The sequence below is a fragment of the Semicossyphus pulcher genome, unplaced genomic scaffold, assembly GCF_022749685.1.
Source record: "Semicossyphus pulcher isolate SPU_LCO1_2020_fin unplaced genomic scaffold, fSemPul1.0.p SCAF_8, whole genome shotgun sequence".
NCBI classification, from domain to species: domain Eukaryota; kingdom Metazoa; phylum Chordata; class Actinopteri; order Labriformes; family Labridae; genus Semicossyphus; species Semicossyphus pulcher.
This window is the reverse complement of record NW_027211759.1, coordinates 6869010-6890300: the sequence shown is the minus strand read 5'-3', so window position 1 is coordinate 6890300 and position 21291 is coordinate 6869010. Positions and strand designations below refer to the sequence as shown.

General features: G+C 43.3%; 1 protein-coding gene across 1 annotated transcript in view; it reads left to right on the top strand.

The window, feature by feature from the left end:
• Window positions 1–1146: 1146 nt before the first annotated feature.
• The window catches only part of cttnbp2 (cortactin binding protein 2), a 106278-nt gene continuing 86133 nt past the window's right edge, over window positions 1147–21291 (top strand). Inside the window, exons 1-2 of the mRNA XM_069686756.1 lie at window positions 1147–1396; window positions 10780–10887. Coding sequence (XP_069542857.1) covers window positions 1268–1396; window positions 10780–10887 — 237 coding nt within the window. The 5' untranslated portion in view covers window positions 1147–1267. The remainder of the gene's footprint in view (window positions 1397–10779; window positions 10888–21291) is intronic.

Sequence of the window (21291 nt, the reverse complement as noted above, 5' to 3'; positions counted from 1 at the left end):
CAAAAGCCAAAAGTAAGGATTTAACTTTAACACAGTACCAACCTTATTTTCTCATTGTGATGATGACTTCCTGTGAGCTGAATGATTGACACAATGAGAATATCCATTATATCAGAGAAAGCAACAATGAAAAGTACATATTATTGTACTCTTAAAGGGAAGTTTAGCTAAATTGTTTCTTCCTTATCTCTTCACATTTGATATATAGTGTGGAAAACACATGCAGTTGTTGCAGATGTTCTCTGTGTCTCTGGGACGAGATCAATGAAGCTGCAAAATCTGTTTTTCTTCCATCAACAGAAAAGTCATTTGACAAATTTGTATCCCAGAAGAATGTAAGGCCACTTCAGCTCGGATTTCTAGTCTCTGTCTCGACTTGAATCACAAACTAGCTATGAAACTATGCTACAAACAATGATATTGGCATACCAAAAACATGAGTGCATGATGTTATGGACGAGGTTAGATTTTTTGTTAGATTTAGTGTTTTGGCTGACTCAGAGATTCAGCCATTCAAATGTTGGCTACGGCCATGCATGGCTTTGGACATGCTTAAGTAGCCTAAATAAAATAATAATAATAAAAAAAACAGATAAAGATAAATTACTAAAAATGGTCTTCAATAAAAGAATCCATGAAATTCTAACTGGCTTTCTTTTAGTATTATTATCTTTACATATATTTTTCAAAACTTTCTTCAAAAATAAAACCCAGATATAAAAGTCCTTTGGAGCAGAAAAAACAAGTAGTCTAAGTGTACATTAGATTTTTTAAAGTGATAGTAATACTAGGCAAATATCACGGGGTGTTGCTGATCAAATTATGAAATAAAACCCTTCATTATTTTCACCTACTTTGAAATGTCTTTATTCACCTGTGTCATTGGTGCACCGGTCCCTTGAGGTCCTAAAGCCGTAGTTTGGGCACCCCTCACTGACTTTATTTTGTAGCTACAGAGGCCGACAAATGCTGTTGTCAATCAGTTGGTCGAGACTCACCTCCTTTCCAGTTGGGAGCGCACCGGGACCTCGCATCTGGATTTTACGCGTCGGTCGCTCGCTCGGTGCACCACGCCTACAGGACTGCCCTCCTCTCTCCCTCCCTCCCCCGCTGCAGCCAGCACACACTCGGCTGAGGGCTTTTCACGGCGGAGACCTGTCGTCCTCTCTTCCCCTTTTACAGCCCCGTCAATTTGTCAAATCTCGACTCTCTCTTTCTTTTCAATGGCCGCGCGTGGCGTGATTTGCCTTCAGCAGCGCAATAGTTAATGAGTGCCGGATGCGCCCTCACTCCAGCAGACCGCTACAGTACGAAGATGGCGTCGGAGGGAGCCAGCGGGGAGCAGCCTCCTCCGGTACAAACACTGGCAACCGCCGTGCTGGGGAGTGTCGACACGGTAAGACATGAAGGTTTAAGAACATACACAAGCTGGACGTGTGTTTTTGTTTTTTATTTGTGTGGCGTTGAAGTAGTCACGAGGAAAACAGGGAGAAATGCAGTGCGCATCTATTTCACAGAGGGCTCGTGAAGCAACAGCGGTGGCCAGAGGGAGCCTCGCGACGGTGTCTGGAGAAAAATAGGGGGTTCGTGTGTCTGTTAGGGTGATAAATCACATAGAAATGCCTTTAAAGAGTCAAAATAGTGTGTTTTCCTGAATGTTGTCATTATACTGGCATCTTTTGTTCGGCTCTACCGGCTGCTTTGAACATTCATCCCGCCGTTGTAACATTACCCTGCGTCTGTATCGAGGAGACATCGTCACTGGCTACACAGGTTGTAGCTCATATACTATATTACATTAAAGCTCCCGTGAGGAGTTTTTTGCTGGTTATGAAACAGACTGAAATTAATTCTGATAACTCTATATAACCTATAAAGGCAAACCAGACCATCACAGACAAGATTGATTATTTCTATATAGTTATTTTTAAGGCCTGAAACTGCTGACAGGGGGTAGCTGTCAGACAAAGCGGTTAACTGCACGCTGCCTTTGTTGACATTTTCCAGAGCAAAAATGTATAGTGAGTGATACATAGGATTATTTTTAATTAAAAAACACAACTTAGGCAAGTACAGGACAAAATCTGCCAAGAGAAAAGAGGTACAGCTTTGTCCACAGGGGGCGCCAAAATCGACAAAAAACAAAAGTTCCTCACAGGAGCTTTAAATGGGATAATATGCAGATACGTAACGCGAGATGTCTGGCTGCCTGCAGGAGACTTCATGCAGAAAATAGAAGATTTATGCTGGTGCTTCATTTGCTTCCTAAAAACATCACATTCTATCTTTTGTGTTGTTTGCTCGTCATTTTCACCTCGGCTGTGGAGCTGATGGTAGCATGAAAATGGTTATACTGAAGTACATGAATCCTTACAGGCTTCCACAGTTTCTAACAGCAGCTCTCCCTGCACAGCTGTGAGTCTTTCCTCACGTTAACACTGACTGTTGAGACCAGAGGACTCGAGACAAGTCAAGCAAGACGAAGAATGTCTTTAAAAGTAGTCTCTAACTAGGGCTGAGCTTCATTTGCTTACACACACCTGGTTGTGATTTCTCTCACTTGCCTGTTGCAGCTTCTCTGTTCAAGATGATCAATCTGTTGCCCCTTCCCTGAGATGCAACCTGTCAGACTGTTGTTATCGACCTCTCAGCGAGTGCACAACGGGCATTGAGGCTTTGACACTTGAGTTTTTCAGTTTTTGTTGACTAACCCTTTGTACCAAATCCAGTAAAATATCAAAAGATACTTCTTTGGATGTGAGGTGGAAGACTGAGGTAGGCCCGGTGCAAATGTGTGGAGTTGCTGGAATAGAAAAACAGCCGTGGTCCCTGAGGTGGGTGGGTGGGTGTTAGTGTGGGTGTTGAGGTGGGGGCGAGCTGAGGAGACGGTAGAGAAAGAGAGAGAAGTGGGAGAAGAGCTGCGGGGGTGGATGGAGGGCAGAGGAAGAGGAGGGGGGTGGAGGCCCTGTTCACCAGACACCTTTCTAAATTGGTCTTAATTTCAGTGACTCAGCTGGCATAGCTGGGAGTACCGTGTCAGCCAGCTCCCCCCTCCCTTCTCAGAGCGCGCTCAGAACTGCCTCGAGGCTACTTTACATTTAGCGTTGAGGTGAACAGGTGCTCCAGAGACATGGGAGCCGGGCTGCCTCCTCAGCTCGCCCGTCGCTCTGCCAAACACACTCTTCCTTCCCCGGGGTCCAGCCAACGAAAGGGTGCTTCCGCCTCCATCCCCACTCCCTCCTCCTCCTCCTCCTTCTCTTCCCCTCCACCATCATGCCTGCTGTGGTTAAATAAAGCACTTTGCTCTTTGCTCACCCCTGTCAGACTCTGTGTTGTTGGCCCGAGGTGGGGGAAGTTTCTCGTTTGTGAGGACCCTGAAGGACCGGCACTCGTGGTGAAAAAAAAGGGGGTCAGAGGTCAATGAAAGGCACTCTGCTGGTTAACCTCCCAACTATTTACCAGAATTCAAGTTAGTGTGGCACACAGTGTTTCTAGGGCTGTCCCTGTTAAAGTAACAGGTAAACAACTGCAGTCACATTATTTTGGTGCTGTCTCCTAACAGTCAATTAAAAGTTGAGAAAAAAAGTCGTAATTGTCTCAGTTTTTATTGGTCGGTTTGTCACAAAAAAACATGTCTCAAATTCAGTTAAGGAGCTGCACCTTGTCTGTTGTCTGTGTCAGTTCGACCTATTTGAACTGTTAACGCCTTACCTTCCACTTTAAGAAAGGTGGCCTTGTGGGTAACGTATGCATGTAAGATAGGCTGGCAGGTTTGTTATGGGAAGTCAGTTTCACCTCTTTGAGTAAAAGAAAAGTCGGAGGACATTATGCTGACACAGTGAGGCCTATGTTTTCCTTGTGTTGTTAAGATGACGTATTCAGCAGAAAGTGTCCAGTGAATAAAGCACCTGTTTAATCCAGTGTTACCATGACGTCTCACAACCATCGTTCACTAGTTAGCTAGCTGAGTCAGGAAAGGCAAAGCCAGTGTAATTATGCTAATGGGGAGCCAAAACAGAATGGTTCCAAGTTGGGCTGCTCGATAATGGCCTAAATGATAATCACGAATCATGAATGTGGTGCATCTTCTCGAGGCAAATTGCTTTGGTAATTTCAGGTCGTCTTTTGGAGTTGGGTGGATAGGATGTCGCACACACGGGATCATGCTGCACTTTGTGCTGGTTTTTCAGCTGGTTGAACAAGTTAGTTGTCTTGCTCACAGGTTTCATGCACTCTTTGCATATTATTTTTCTTGCTTAACATCACTTGTCCTAAACCAACAGCTGCTGTAACCACGACAACCACAGACGCATCCGGCTAAAACTCACTTAGCATGGTTGAACCCAAACACCGGTCAGTGTTGTTTACTCCTCCACTCTAAACTGACGCTGCTCATGAAATGACACAACATCAATATCGCTGTCAATCAATTATTTAATTGTGGGTGAGCCAAAATCGTGATCGGGATTAATTTTTTAATTGTGCCGCTCTAGTTCCAAGTGAGTCAAGTCGTATCATGCAGTGGAAATGAGGCATAAAACTAGTTGGTTTTAATCTGTAATTGCATTGAAAAACTTTTTACTCACAGCTGCAGTATGAACAAAAATGGAAGCAAAATGTGATGAAATTTTATAGATGGACAGACGGACTTTTCTACTTCACTAAGAGTTAATTTTGGTAGACTAATTGCTGGACTGCTTGTGTGCCTTTGTCCGTTACACTAAGATATGAGGGTAAATTGTAAGTTCTTCTGAAAGATGCAAATAAAAGAAAGATAGAATAGAAAAAGCAGATCAGCCTTGTCCTTAAACCTTGCGTCCGTGTCTGGCAGGACTATTGTGTAATGAAGGTCTGAACTGGTCGGCAGTGGTTATGTGGGCTATGCGGCCATGTTGGAGGAGAGCCATTATAATGAGTGTCTGTAATGTCATCGCTTCTTCTTCCTGACAACAAAATGTGTGTTCTCTGGAACGAGGGGTTCAAATGACCTGTAAACAAGCTGGAGAGGTCTCTGGAGAAGATTAAGTACAAACTATTACAGGGTCAGTTCACCCAAATATCTAAAACACACATTTCCCTAATTACCCCTGGTTCTGTGTAACCATGCAGAGCATGATTTGGTTTAATTTGTCCAGATGTCTCTCAGATTTATGCCGCCCAGTACAATGGAGTAGAATAGGGTTTTGTTTGTGGAGCTTTCAGCTGGAGATGCACCTATAAAAAAAATTGGTTCAGGTGCAGGGCTTGAAGTGATCTCGATAGGGAATTGCGATTAGATTTACAGTAAGCATTTTTACTCTATGGCTATATCGAACAGGCGATCACACAGCAGAAATAGTGACAACATCTAGTTAGTCAGCAGTTTCTCTCTTGCACGTGAAGTACGTGAGGAAGTACACGCCCAGTTCCCTGCTGTAAAGCCTTGTTTCAGCAGCTGATGGAGAAAGTAGAGAAAGTGGATGTTCAGTGTTAGACAGGAAAAAAGATGAGTGAAATCTGAGCAAGACGAGGGAAACTCTCCCATCAAGTAAATTATGCTTGATTATCGACGTCAGTTATGTGGACGTTAATATGGACGTTATGGAAACCCTAAAAACCCCCAACCCGACTTTTACCATTCTTGGTTCAGTAACTCCTGCATGAAAAAGTAGAGAGAGTTTATAAAATAAATACAAACAGACTTGTGGGCTGCAGTTGCATTACTCATACGTTATGTCATCTACCATTTCTAACGGTGTTCAAATGTATGTTTGATCAGCGTGATCAGCCCGGCGAGGGTAACCTTTGGAAACGAAAGCTCACCATCTCCTACTTCCACAACCTCACGCCATGTGTGCCCTGCAGGTGTAGCCGCTAAAGTGAACACTCCACGGCTCATCCGTTACCGTTACCAGCCCAGTTTATGTAGCAGCAGCGTTAACGATCACGAGGACAAGGTGCTGCTGATAATGGCAGAACACACAAAACTAAAAGCCTCGATCATCCCGCTAACACGATCTGTGACGGCAGCAGCGTAGCGTGCATGTTTACAAGGTGACACACAGACTCTGCAGCTTAGCGTTAGTTCACTCTGCTTTCATTAAGGGCTGCACTGTGATATCAGACTGACTTTTGTTCTAAAATAGTGATGGAAAATGATAAAATGGCGAGCACTCCTTTTGCACAAAGCAACAATCAAGTAGCAGCCTCATTCTGCGATGTGAATATTGCACATGCGCACATCACAATTGCCATGGTAAAGCGCTTTATCCTGCAGCCTTAGTCTCGTCTAATAAAGTTTCAGCCCTCGTCAAGAATTAATTTGAACTTAAGTAAAAGACTGGTGTCTGAAAACCTGGAGAAATTACCTGCAAAGTCTCTGCATTGTTGATCAAAATGGGAAAATCTATTAATGTACTCACTGTATTAATGTAATTCACCCAGATTCCCCTAACTTGGTTCCATTTGTCTCGTAACCATTGGAAACCCCTCACAGGCTTCTATACAGGCTGTCATATCACACAGTTTGTCCTCGCAGTTACACGACATGAGTGTGTGGGAACAGCAGAACAGAGCGGAGGACCTTTCACAGAGCGAGCAGTTCTCCTCCCTTGTGGCTCAGAGTGAAATGACAGAGGCGTTATTAAGTGGACCGGGGCTAACGGCTAACAGCGAGGCCTATGAGTGCCGGCCCCGGCTGCCCGTGCCCTTGGCGCGCAGCACACGGCTCATGGAACGAATTAGTCTTTGCTTCCCTCACCTGCTCGCCATGCAAAAATCTCACCTCACCTTACCTCACATCCCCCACCTCACAAGGCCCCCTGACAGGACGGCGTGGCATGCTGTACATCAAAGCTCCCTGAGTCGTCCAATTCTCTTGAGTGGTGAAAATGCTGCCGGGAAAAAAAGGGGCTCAGGGATCGATTGGACGGCTAGAAGCGAATGAATCAATCCCTTGGAATCTCTCCTGCTTTTATTTCCAGGCTGGCCGTGATGGCATCAGAGTAAAACGTGGTTTGACTAAACAGAAACATGTGATGGACGTAAGACTTTCCAGCTCCTTGTTCTCACAAGAAAAAGGTTGGTCCGCGTAAGAGCGAGCAGACACACATCTTTAGAAAGCTGATGATTTTTCAGCACCTGTCTTGAGAAAGCTTTTCTGGCTAAAACATCCTCGAAAAAGATTAATTAAAGAAGAGAATACCATGTGTTCCTATTGTTAAACATGAACTTTCCCCCTCCATGGTGTAATAAACAACCCTCACAGGAGAGTATAAAGGACACATAGAAGGCAGCAGCTCGCTGTAGGCTCACACTGGCCTATTCAAAGTCATATTCTGCGCGAGGGACCTCTGGAGACGTGCGACTCTTTGATGAAATGGAATAATCTTGGCTGAGTTCTTGATGTAGGCTTGTAAATCAGACCGAAACGGCCGGCCGACAAAGTGAATGACATCCGAATGAGGGGGTAGCAATCCGCCTGATGTGCACCAGAGGCCGAGCCGCTCTTCTTCCATTTGCCTCTCTCGTCTGTTAAGTTTTTATTGAACAAATAGCCTGGTGAAAAGCTGCCAGATATTGGTCATGCCGCTGGATGTCTCAGAAGATGGCTTTGGTTGTCGCCAACATGGAAATTGGACTTTCTTCTGTCTCTGGTGTTACCTTTTGGCCTCTTTATGACTTTCACTCTTTTTCCTCACATAGGTTTTGCTTAGATCGACTAAAATCCCCTTTGAGGCTCCTGAACAACAATTTCACACTGTGCTTTGGAATGTTGACGAACCAGATGATGTGATGTTATAGGACGTGGAAGCTTTCTCACCATGATGAATGGAGATGAACAGGAGTCACTGTATTGTCCCAAAGTCATGACTTCCTGAGAAAACTGCATCCTAGTTTACCGTTAAATTTTATGTCTTAAAGGGGGTTTACAATATTTCTAAACCTGGGGTCTATTTTTTTATACTGATGAATGAATATAGCTATAAAAAGAGTTGCTTCAGTAGTTGAGTCAGAAGCCATGAGACAGGCTGTAATGGCTGCAGTGTGATCCTTTAGGGCATTATCCCGATTAAAGTACCTCCGCTAAAAGTGTTTGTTTTTGCCCCTCGAGGGCTCAGATTGTTTAAAGAACTAACAACATTACTGAAAGGATCCCTACAGAGATGGATCTGTTTTTGTTAATGTGAGATGTTTCTTTATTTTTAACAAGAAACAGCCGTTACATCACTCTCTTAAAAGCCACCTGACTCCCTTTACAAAACGGTTATTTTACCTTGGAGAACACTTGGGTTACTGTTGTTTTTTAGTTATGAATCTACCAATTACACTCTTGGAAAAATCAATTACTTGTTCGGCCTAAAACGTGTCACAGTCTAATGAAAAAACAAACAAACAATTCTGCAAATCTTCACTTTTAGAAGCTAAAAAACAGTTTTTTGAATTTTTTTATATAAAACGGTTCTTAAGTAGGGGCGGCAGTTTAGCTCAATGGTTAAATCCCATATATAGAGGCTCGGTCCTCGGTGCAGCGGCCCCCGAGTTCGACTCACACACAGCCTGCCATGCCCACCCTCTCCTCCCCTGTTTCTGACATTATCCACTGTCCACTCTCTGTCAGATATGGCATAAAAGGCTAAAAAAATTATATAGTCGTATATCAAAGGTCCTTTAATTATTTGTCAAACTGTATTATTTGATATTGATTGTCATATTCAAACAGCATTTCAATGCTGACGCTGGTCTTGAAGGAGCCAAAAATTCTCACAGCTTTATGTCCGTTTGGTTGATTCAAACTACGTGAAAGCACCATTTTTTATTGTTTTTATCTACAAAATAAAGGGTAATCTAAAACAAGTTATAATGACGTGGTTTCAGAGTCACAATGGAGTAGTGTCAGTTGACATTTTTGTGTTCTTCTAAACCCCATCATACAGCTATTTCTTGCTCTTTTAACATTGACTGTGTTTTCTGTTATCCAAAGTTGGAACAAATGATAAAGTTGCAGATGAAATGGACTTCACCCAAAAAAAGTCATGCCTTCTTCCACAACACAAACTAGATGGAATGAAAACACAACCCTCCTCTTCTTCTTCTTCTTCTTCGTCTTCTTCTTCAAAGTAGACCAGAAAAAAGCTTTTTAATTGACTTTGTGGGGGAGCAAGAAGTGGTCTGGTCACTCCCAATTACAGTCATTTTCACCCGTTAGCCCTGCGGTCGCTACTGACCAAATAGGTGCTTAATGACCTAGCTAAATGTAATTAGACCTTAATAGCTTCGAGGTAGGTCGGGACATCTAGACTAATTTGAGGGCTGAGCTTAATGAGACCTGTTGGAGATCGGGAGCAAGTGGTGCATTTGTCATACAAGCATATTTTTTTTCAGTAGAATAACCAATTATTGTAACATCATGTAAATCGTATAACAATTTAATATGTGATAGTTGAATCTTGATGTAATTTCCATCGAGTGTCATAACTGTTGGATTCTTTGTTAGTTATTAAATTGATGACAGGCCATAGCTGGTTCAAACGTCACACAGAGTGAAATTTGAAACTGTGAAATTAAGTCCAATAAATGTTGGTAAACATTCATGATTACTGGTTTATGATCCACCAACTTTTTGTCAAAAGGCAACCAAAGTTTAAAATATAATGTGTTCTTAGTCTAAACAATAGTTGAAAAGAAATGCTAACACAGTGTGCTAACATGCTAATGGTTAAATGCAGTGTTCTCATCTTCTAGCTTGCTGACGTTTTTCTTGTGATATCTGTAGACTCCTCTTTGATAATGTTATCGGCAGTTGCTTTGAACTTTACATGGTCATACCTGCTATTTAAGATAAATAGTTTAATCTTGCTGTGATGAAGATGAGCTAAACTATTAGCTTGTGTATCAATGGAGGAACAGTTAGCTTACATGCTACATGTTCAACAACAGTTGTTGAACTTTAATTTAGACTATAAACAAAGTAAAAGTAGCAAACAATGATGTAAAAATTCCCCCTAACAAATCAAAAATTCTCCTTCTTCTCTTAAAACCTACTTTATAACACACTAACAAGCTAATGTTAGCATTTTTAATCCTAAAGGCCTGGTTTTACTCCAGAACAGATAAGGCAGATAGAAGGTTCTTATTCTACGTTAGATGAATGTGCACGTGACGATTTCACTCGTATGCAATTAGCCTACACGTTTCATAACTACTCACAGTGTGTCCTTACATTCTTGGCTTGAAGACCTGGTTGTATCTTTTGAAGTATATTTCAAGTAAAAGCTAATATTAGCATGCAAACAACCTAAATGTTAGCATGCTAAAGCAGATTGTTGAGAGTGTAACTTTTAAGTTTACATAACATAATGAATTCACTCAAGCAATATCTGTATAAAGTATAACTGACATTTATTTGGAAGATATTTTAGTCCAAAGCAACAGAGAAATGTGCTACAATCGAGGCCAAAGAAGGTCAAGGAAAAGCCTTTGAAAAAAGTCACCCCAATACTGCCAGAAGGCTTTCAGGAGTGTGAAGTAACTAGTGCTGCTAATCACAATGAAATGTATTATTTGGAGAAAGATCTAGAAAAGGTAGGTTCAAGCCTTTTTCTGAAGACAGAAAGTGATTCTGTTGGTTTGATGCATCCTTCACTTGCAGATTGTAGTGAACAAACACGCCTGAATGAGGGAATTCACGTGGGTTGGATGTGGAATGTCAGGAGTGATCTGATTTGGCCCTAATTTGAAAATGAACTGTTTGCTGTATGGTATGATTCTGACGCATTCTGTTTCTGGACTGTGTTGCAGAAATGTGAGTTCAACATGGATAACCTGAGCAAGCCGGAGCTGCTCACCCTGCTGAGTATCATGGAGGGAGAGCTGGAGGCCCGCGACCTGGTCATAGAGGCCCTGAGGGTGAGTACAGACGACACGCTAACACACTCCTGTACTCATTAGCTAAGCTGCTGCCATCTTAGCCAATGTGGAGTTAAATCGAACACGGCCCTTTCAGAGCAGATTGCCTTTGTGCGAGAGGCTTGAGATGAGACGATAAGCTGTAATTGTGACCCAGAATTGAGTTGGTATCACATGGTTTAATGAATGATGAATGGTTATGAATGCTTCTAAATGAATGCGCTATCACTAAATCAGAGTCTGTGGCTTTTTTCCCACAAATGTGCGGAACTCATGTGGGATCACGATGAAAGACTCGGCCCCACTGTTTCTTTCTTTGCTTTGTAACTGCCCGCTGATAAGCAGTCTCACTAATTGCCTTTGTTGAATGGGAGCTGGCTGAGCTACTGGTTAGCACTTAGTTGCATGCCAGAAAGGCCAGTGTGATCAAATCCGTGTGTCCGCCCAGCACCACCTGCTTAACCAAAAAACAGATGAATAAAGTCACTGCTTCTGGCTCCTGTTGCTCTTTAGTGAGGGCTGAAAACAATTAGGAGGTTGCTGCTTTAAAAAATGAGTTTTTTCTTTTTGCTGGTAGAAATTTGAGCCTGCACACAATGAAAATAACTCGTGCTGTCTTGAGGTGAACACTGCTTAACTAGTTTTTACTGGAAGTATTTGGAGGATGATGAATTAGTCTATTTTAACAACGTATGTAGTTTGTGAAACACTGAATTTGAAGAATTATTTGCTTAGAGAATGCTGGGTTCACTATAAAGAGACGGATACTTAAGTAGGGTTGCACCGATGCATCGGTTGAACATCGGAATCGGTCGATGGTGGCCGTGTTGAGGCGTGGGAGCTAAACTGAGTACCAGAGATAGTTGACAGGAGGGCTCACTCTTTGTGGAAATTGGGAGCTTAAAACTGCTGTAAAGTGAATTTACTTTACTTTACTGAACTGAGAAAGGGTTATGTTTTGTTGTTTTTGGAGCTGTGAAAGAGGACAAAAGAGGACACTATTTTGCCTGTAAAGGACACCTTTGGTTGAATTGTTATTTTTTATAATTAAAGTTAAAGCCTCTTATCCAGATGAGCGCATTAATAATTACAAAAATTACAGCTATTGAAAAAAACATCGGCAAAATAGTTGTTTTAAACATCTGTATCGGTATCGGCCAGGACTTTCTCAATCGGTGCATCCCTATACAAGATAAATACTACAGAAAACTGCACTGATGAAATGTTCTGAATAATCTGGACACGTCACATAAAATTGCTGCGTGCAGAAATTAAGTTGTTGGGAAGTTGAAAATGGTACTCCAACTTGCTCTTCCAGCCAAAGACAGCATTCTACATTCTTTTTGGATTGGTTTAAACTGCAGAAATGCTACTAGAACTTTTTCTGTTATTTTTCCAACAGTAGCTAAAAAATATATTTTTTTGTTTTAATGCAGCAATCCCAGATTATTATTCAAATTAAATCACTTATTCTTTGGTTAATGGCTGATCACCAAACTTTGTTAACGTCTTTAGAAGGGACTCTAATTATTAATCCTTTAACACTAATAAGAAAATCAAGAATCTGATGCTGACGTAAAAGCTTCCAGTAGTCACCATGGATGGATTATTAAGACCTGGTTCCTGGACCCAAAGATTGGGCCTATTCAAGAACTCTCTGTCTCGTGCATGTTGAGTGGCCACTTGGCAAAATTGTCAGTCTTAGTAATACATACATGGGTGTCACACATTACAGACCAGTGTATGTGGTGTTTAAAGCAAACTATAAAGCTATACATTTAACAGTGCACAGTCTGCTCTGTGTTTCGAGCTCTGCAAATAAGACAAAACCCTCCTTCTAGTTGTTTAAGATGTATGGATTGTGTCTGCTCAGGCATCAGAACATTTCTTATCTTTAGTAACTGACGTGATTCTGATAATTGTATACATGTATTGTACAACCAATGGCAGAGCAGTGACGGTTGGGATAAGTTTAAATGGATGATATATTGATCAGCACTGTTATTGCACTGACGACGACTGTGGCGTCCTAGAGAACGAGTCTAACCGAGCGTCAGAGGTCGCACATCCTTCACAGGGGCAAGGGGTGCCGAGTTCTTCCCAAACAAACCCTTACATGTTCCCCCCTCTCCCTCTTTCTGTAGTTCTGTATATAGGTCAGGATCCACATCCCTGTCCATGTTCTACTTTAACTCGTTAGCCTTTTTTTGATTGGCTGTTGTGCAACACATTCACAGCGTTGGGACTGCAAGGAAGGGGAGAGATGTTCTTAATGCTACGCGTTAAATTTTAAGGCTTGTTGTGTTGCTCGGTTGCACTCCGAACACTAAGCATGTTGCAGGAATTGATTTGAGGATCTGTTGGCGGCCTTGCACTCTTTCATAGCTGTCCCTGATGCTGTACTGTTGTATCGCTAGCTTGCAGATATTTTGCTCAGTTTTCCTGATATTGAACCGTCACACAGTCAGACTGTAATTAAAACTTTCATACTTCACTTCTTCTTCTTTCTCGTTTGTCAGTCAGGTTTTCTGCTCTGCTTCTTGAATCATTTTTGCATCTCCCTGTCTTTAAATTTGGGACTCTGTGCCCCCGATGTCACCTCGCCTTTTTTCTTTGTGTCTCTGGTATTGATGGTTTTTCTGCTAACATTATGAATCCCTGCGGGGCCCTTTCTCCCCTGAGAATGGATATCCTATCCAGGTTTCAATGAAATAAGCCCCTTCTCTGTGCCCTGATGGTTCTCCAAAAACACAATGAGCCTGTTTGTTCTGTCGCTGATAAGCCTCATCCGAGAGAGAGTGAGCGAGAGAGAGAGAGAGAGGGAGACCGAGGCAGACAGGAGGAGGAACGGAGAGTGAAGAGAAGGAGAGAGGTTTATAAAAGAGCCTTACAAAGTTAAAAAAGATGTATCTGGAGCGAGTGGCTCAGCTCGTCGGTTCCAATCAGAGGAAAGGCGATGTAGGGCTGGTGCGATGCAGAAAGAGAGAGTGAAAAATGGAGGCCTGACATCGTCTCTGACAAAGCGGGACAGTGTGACAGAAAGGATTAAGCCGACTCCCCCATCCACTTGCTTTCCAATTCTCTCCTCAGCCCCCCTTTCCCCTCCCCAAATAGCCAAAAGAAAAGCATCATCTGGCTACCAGCTGCAGGGTTATCAGTGTTACTGCACATTGTTGTCCATTTTTTAAAGAAATCAAACCCCAAATCAAGCGAACCGGCTTTAGTAGTCGGCACTCCCAAAGCGCATTGCATTGGCTCAGTTGCGCAGAGCTGCACAGGGAGCTGAACCCTCAGCCTGGCAGTTTTAGTCAAGGTCCTCTATCTGCACACCACCAATTCCCCCACCGCACCACTTTACCGCCCCCTCACCAAACGCTTTGGCCAGACTTCCACGGCTTGGCACGACAACAACGATTGTTTGTGGCGTTTGGGTTTTATTAGGGGTCTTTGGTGTCGCAGATTAATTAGCGTGTGGCTAAAGCTGGCTGAGCTGCCGTATCAGGTTTCATCCCGGAGAAAAAGAAAGGGGGCCGTAAGCAGATTAGCCAAACGACAACGATATCACATGATTACTGTGGCCGACGGCTACACAAGTCACCCATTCTTCTGCGCCAAGAGCTTTTCAGAGACTCGGCCCTCAGAGCGGGAAACACACTCTTTTATTTGTGTTGGCACGTCACAAGTTTAAGTGCGTTTTCCAACTGATGTAGCTCCTTTCACTGCTTCACAAACGGTAGATTTTTGGTTTAGTGATGGAGGAGCTGCCCGAGTCAAAGTGGATAAACTCGCCAGCCAGAAGATCAGAAAGGTTTAAGCCTTTGGCCGGTAGCCAGCCGTAATTGGCCACTTTACTCAAAGAAATTGTTTCACAAAGACGCTATTGTAAACTCCCTTCTGTTCTGATTTTGTAGAGAGACTGAATGGAGTTAATCTCAAGGTCGTAAAAGCTTCTTTAATGTCCGCGATATTTCAAAGACCCTTTGCCATTCCCACAACTGAAAGAAGTGAATGTCTGTAAGCAACTGGAAAAAATGGCCACCAGCCACCTGTTGTAGTAGTAACAGTAGATTGTTAGGAACTTTCCTTTTAGCTCCAGTTTGTTCCCCACCAACTCCTGACAGAAACATTTGTGTCCTTACCTCCTTGATGTTTAAATTCCTTCACTCGTTAGTCCTTTACTTCTGCTCACTGCTTTGGGCTTTCAGTACAGGTGGGGTAGTTACGTTGTCTGAAAAGGTATGCTTGAAATGCTAACGTATAATCCTGCAGGGGATGGCTGAGAGTTTGGAGATTTAAACATAAAGGTTGTGTGCTTGAGAGCAAAAACAAAGAGCTAACTGAAGCTAAAATGGAGCCTCAGGCTGCCCAGACGGTTGTTAGTAACTTCGTCCTAACTCAAATACAGCAGCTTGGTCAGTGGTGCACCTAAAGAGGGTGCAACAATGCTGCAAATCAAAGTCAGTAGGAATAATCTAAGCGTACTACAAGTCTATAACACGTCTTCTCTAAGACGTCCAAGGCAGGTGGACAGTTTGCAAACAGTTTTGTAGTGTTAAAAGCATCTTACTTAATTTATGGTGTGTGTTTTTCTGTCGCTGGTCGCCATCCTGTTTCCACTCAAAAATCTAGAAATGGTTCTGTCGTCTAAGCGTCCCCATCTCATCTTCTTTTGCTTATGAAAGCCTTAGGTGAGTAAGTGGGAGATCCTGACCCACCTTACTCTGTGGAGTCCGACAAAGAGCTCAGAATAATTTCACACTATCACCGTTAGTAAACAGCAGGACCTCCTGACGGTCACTGCAGGAGATGGATGTTCTCCAGGGTGCAGCGCGCCAAGTGTTGGAACACCAACTGGGTCACGGCAACTTTTTTTGGTCAGTTGGTCAGAAGGAATAATCTAAGCATACAGAAAGTCAATGACACGTCTTCATTGAGACATCCAGAACAGTTTGCAAACAGTTTTGTACTGTAGAGCTCTGCTGTTCTGTGAACCTCGGTCTCTGCGGGAGAGAATGATTGTACGGACGGAGGCGTCGAGATTGGCCGTCTGTGCTTTTGTGAAAATGACTTGATGGGACGGTTTCATCGACAAGGAGTGATCACTTAAAGCTGGTTAAAAGCATCTTTCAATTTTTTTCCCAATCCTTTCATAATTGATTATGTTTTGAAAGGAAAGAAGGTGATGTTCTCACTGCCAGGTTTGGTGGTACTTCTCCTGAAGCAGCTGCAGGCAGGAACCTTCAGTGCTTTCCCTCCTGAATAAACCACAAGCAGCTTTTCTCTGTTACGACGACTGCGTGCTGTTCTCAAGGTGCATCGGGGTAACATCCCCACAGACGGCGCAGTGTTCGGGAATCCAGATGGGCGGTCTGCATTTGTGCCCAGCAGCGTCCGGCCTCATGCAGATGGCCTTCCTGGGGAGGTCATGTGATCTGCCATATGACTAAGAGAGCTCATGGAGCTGCTGTCAGCACTGCGCTCATACATGCTTAGCACAACACAGCACATGCCCCGAGCCATCAGGCTTTCTCCAGCGTCACGTTATCTCCGACCATCTAGCTATTTAAGGCATGCCCTGTTGCTGGGCTTTTCCAGCTCCCCCGCCTTCCACACACACACACTCAGCAGCGTTTGTCTTCTTCTGCATCTCTGTTCATCTCTTTGTGTTCCTGTAAGTCTTTGTTTTTTTTAGCAGTGTAGCTCCCTGCCTCTTGCTGCTTCTTTGTTTCTCTCTGTCTTCTTATCTCTTTGGACAGACAGCGTGTCAGCTCATTGCTCATCATTACTGTCATTCTTATAGTCTCTCTCTCCTTCCACATAAACCTTCTGCGTTTGTCTTTCTCTTCATGTATCGCTCTCCCCTACAATGAGCTGCAATGCAAATCCGAAATATATTAAAAAACCAGCGTGAACCACAAGAAGCAGCCATTTTTTTCCTCCCTGTGAAAGAGGGAGTTCAATCATGTGCTCTGAGAAATTTGTCTCCCGACAGATCAAGGGGAGTAATCTTTTCATTTTATTCAAGTGAACAGAATGAGCTCCACCTAATGCTCTTTCTGGGGATGTTTTGTTCATGTATAAATAACACTGGGCCGAGAGAGCCCTCTAACCAGGAACAGAATGTTTTACTGTCAGTACGCTTGCACAGCGTTGGTAGGCATGTTTTTAAGTCGGAACAACTATTGCTGATGCTTTTATAGTATCAATATATCTCATTCTTTAACCCTCTAGCCCCCTTAGCTCTCACTATTGTGTCCTTTCTATGCTTCACTATGGCGCCCAAGTGTGCCTTATATTTAATTCCTCTGTAGTCCAAGGTTTGTGTTCTAGAGACTTTCAGTTGTAGACACTTCACCTCTCATCTACAGGCATCGTTTGAAGCCTTTCGAATGAGAGGTGAAACATCTTTTGGATTAAGCTTAGAATTCTGCCGTCTAAGCGTCCCCATCTTTACTCACTTATAAAAGCCGTCGGTGTGTAGTATCCGACAAAGAGCTCAAAATCATTTCACAGTATCACAGTTTGTAAAGAGCAGGACCTCCTGGCGGTCGCTGCAGGAGATGGATGTTGTTCTCCAGGATGCAGGGGGCCAAGTGTAGGTAGACCAACCGGGTCACTGCAACTTCTCCACAAATATAGTTGCTGTGTCGTTTCTATGACGTTGCCAAAGACCCGACGTACTTCGCATCATTGTTGTTTGTGCTTAAAACATGAGGGTAAAGTTATGGAAATTTGTCTTTTATTTTGAAAATCTAGCGTCACCCATCAGCAGATCTGTTTTGTCGTCTGAACGTGGACTCAGGAAGCAAACGGAGGGAAATGGGTTCGATCATTTTTTCGTGAACATATTTTCATAGCTTGGCGTGCAGGCAAATGTGTTGCAAAATATTGGTCTTTACAAGGATTTTGGTGCTTTTAGTTTTTTTATCCTGGTTTACTTTTAGATGTCTTGACTCCAGTGACATGTAAAAATCTCTTGCCACAAATTTAGCATCAAATTAAAGATGAAGTTGTGTTTTTTAATATGAAACCAACTTGTAATCCTGATTGTCTTTCTGTTTTTGAGGAGCTACATGCTAAAATTCCTCCGGGATCTCAAGGGTTAATTTGCAAATGTCGTGCAAATCATCCTAAATTCAAGTGTGGCGTATAAAACACCTCTGTGCCTCGTCTTCCTCTCTTTTCCACGCTCCTAAATCAGGTCTACTTCCTGAGTTAACCCTCTCCACACACACACACACACAAGCCAATCAGCATCCTGTTCTGATCGGCCTGCTGCGTAGCAACCAGACCCCCCCCCCCCCCCCTCCTCTTCCCATCCACCCGGGACCCTTCTTCACAAGCTCCCAGCTCGTGTTTCACTGCCACCCACTGACATGACACTCAAGAATGAGGCTTCAGAAATTCAGAGAGTCAATGCAACTCTGAAGCCAACAACACCACCATCGCCAGCAAACACCCCTCCTGTTTCTTGGGAAGTGGTACGACCCGTTTGTGGTCGTCTCTGAGGGAACAGTTTCTTATGACAGAAGATTTTTTTTTGTTATCTTTTGGGTGGGCTGCTTTTTGAAGGGCTGTCAGTCAATGCACAGGACGCATCCAGTCCCAGGGGACGGACTGTCTCAGAGTTGAAAGAGCATGTCTGAGTGTGTGTGTATGCATGTATAATGTATGTAGGACTGTGACTGAGGTTTATTCTCAAATCTTTAAATGTGTTTTTGATGAATTCATTAAGAATTTAGTTAAAAGCTTCCCAAAGCTCAACATGACGTTTCCCTGCTGAAACTGTGAATTCTATTCAAACTGTACTCGAGCTTCAGCCGCTGCTTTTGTGACGATCACGATTGAGACGATATAGAAAACACATACGATAGACTTTTCTATATTGTTTAAAAGTCGAGGTGAAATATAAAATGTAATTTTAATCCTTTTAGATCACATCCCCGCTAATATTGTGCATCTATTTGACAATATAGATTAAAAAAAATACAGAAAATCAATTTCTTCGTATTCTTATATCAAAATCCGATAATTTTTTCTTCCGGTAAAACTAAATTTCACGCGTGCTTACGTAAGTTAGCACCAAACAACTTTAACCAATCAATCTGCAACATTTAGCCGCAGAGCACCAAGAACGCTCGGTCAGTTAGCTAGCTACTGCGCTGTGGAGAACGTCTGCCTACGCCCACTTCTCAGCGATCCAATCAAATCCCTCTAATGATATGTCCCGCCTGCACGTCCTGTTTCACTCGGAAATACGTCACAATATGGAAGCTCTCGAAATGCCGTTTCAGCTTGACTTTAACATTATATATCGTCATATTGCCCAGCCCGACAGCTCAATCAAATCAATTAAAGGCATGAATCAGGTGTGATCGGAGAATTGATTCTTATCGGCCAGCACTGTTTTTTCAGATTTACAAACGCATGGAGTACGCTTCTACAGTCACCGCTCATCCGATTGGATCAACAGTTCCCTTAGATATGTGAAGGACTGACTCACAGAAAGAGATTCTGTCTTTTATAGATGAAATCCTTCTTTCATCAGGGTTTAAATACGGAAAGAAACTTCCTTTTGTTATAAGCAATGCTCTTAATTTCACGCCTTTATGGGACTGCATTATACTGCATGATATGATGTGGATATGGACATTATGTCGCTCATGTTGTACTAACATCTGTCATTGTTTATCAGGTGAAATCTGTTTTAATAGATTTCTTTTAAGATGCTTTGAGCCGCCATTTAAATCCATTAACCGACTGAATAAAGGCGTCTGCATAATTTACCTTTCCCTCCCCGCTCTGAAAAACGCTCTTTAACAGTCAAGCTTCTCCCCTGCGTGTGAAACTGGCCTTTGCGTTCTTTTAGTTCCACTGAATGTATGTATTTAAGTGTTTTCTGTCCGGTCTGCCTCCTCTGCGTCCTATTTATGTGTGTACTGTATGTGTCCGAACCGTGTGTGTGTGTTGTGTGCATGCAGAAATCTTCCCAGTGAAACAAAGCGGTTGGTGAAGTGCTTAGGAAGTAGGTCATAGCAACCATCCCTCTCACTCTGTCTCTCTGTTAATCCTCTGACTGTACCCCCTCCTCTTTTTACAGGCCTATATTTCACTCTCCAGCCTCCCCTCTCTCCCTCTCCCTCTCTCTCTCTCCTCATTCTTGACACAATTATATAACATATGCCAGGAGGTAGAGGCTTTTATCTTAAGTGCCTCGCACTCCTCCAAGTCTATGACATGCGTGGCCCCAGTGGGAATCGAACCCCAAACCCTGGCAGTAGTCGGCGCTCTGCTCGGCTCGTCTCCCCGCGCAGGAAACGTGGGATGTTCCTGCGAAGTCGGACACCTGACTGCATGTTTTGGTGTTTCTGGGTCAAGAAGAAAATGAAGCATGTGAGGGATGAAGTGTGAGGATTTTCTGGCTGTTAGTTATTTGCTGTGTGTGGGTGTGCGGAGGGAAGGAAGTAAGAATGTGACTTATCAAGTGTAGGGCTGAGACTGCTGCTTTTGTTCATTAATCCAACCAGTTGTTGTGATACCAATACCCGCATCGTAAAGGCCTCTGATACAGCCTTAAATGTGGTGTCTGGTTTCGGCTGGTAAACCATTGAATCCACCTTTCTGATTGGCTTAAAGCTTTTCTTTTTGCAGGTGTCACTCCACTTTACCAGTTAGCTTGCTAAACAACTCATTAGCTTGCTAAACGGGCATACGTTAGCTCGGCTAAACTCAGCAGGCAGCTAGTTAGCGAGCTAAACCATCGCAATGTAGAGAACCTTGGTAACGACCCCTTAGAGCTAGCTCACCTCCAGGCAGTGAAATCGCTATCAAGGGTCCTACTTTAACGAGGTGAAGTGCAAAAGGTTGAGGAGAAGACTGCGCACAGTGTTTTGCAGTCCTAGGGGAAGGTTAGACGTCCCTTACCAACTACAATTGTGATAAAGGTCCTTCAGGTTGGTCTAACGAGAGCGCACTGTGTTCTACCGAGTGTATCAACCTAAAGGGAACTACTGTTTTCAAGCGCACAGAAGAACAGAGCCTGCTGTGCTTTCAGACAACACATTCAAAGCACTGACCGTATATAAAGATGGACGACGCCTCTCCATCTCCTCTCACTGTACGAAAGTGAAGCCAAGAGTCCGCGCAGCAGGGATCGTCTGGTGGAGCGGCTGTAATGACAGTACCGCTCCCTCTGCAAACCAAAACACACACTTGACTTGCCGAAAAAAAGATCCCTCATGCAGAACAGCTTCTTGTGTTGTTCTGAAGCAGATGTACAGATGCTGTGTCCGAAACCGCATACTAACGTACTGCCTACTACATACTCAAACAGTATGTACTGCACACTGCCTACTAACCTGACTATTAGGATGCCGGTGGCATCATACTCGGAGCCGTCTTCTC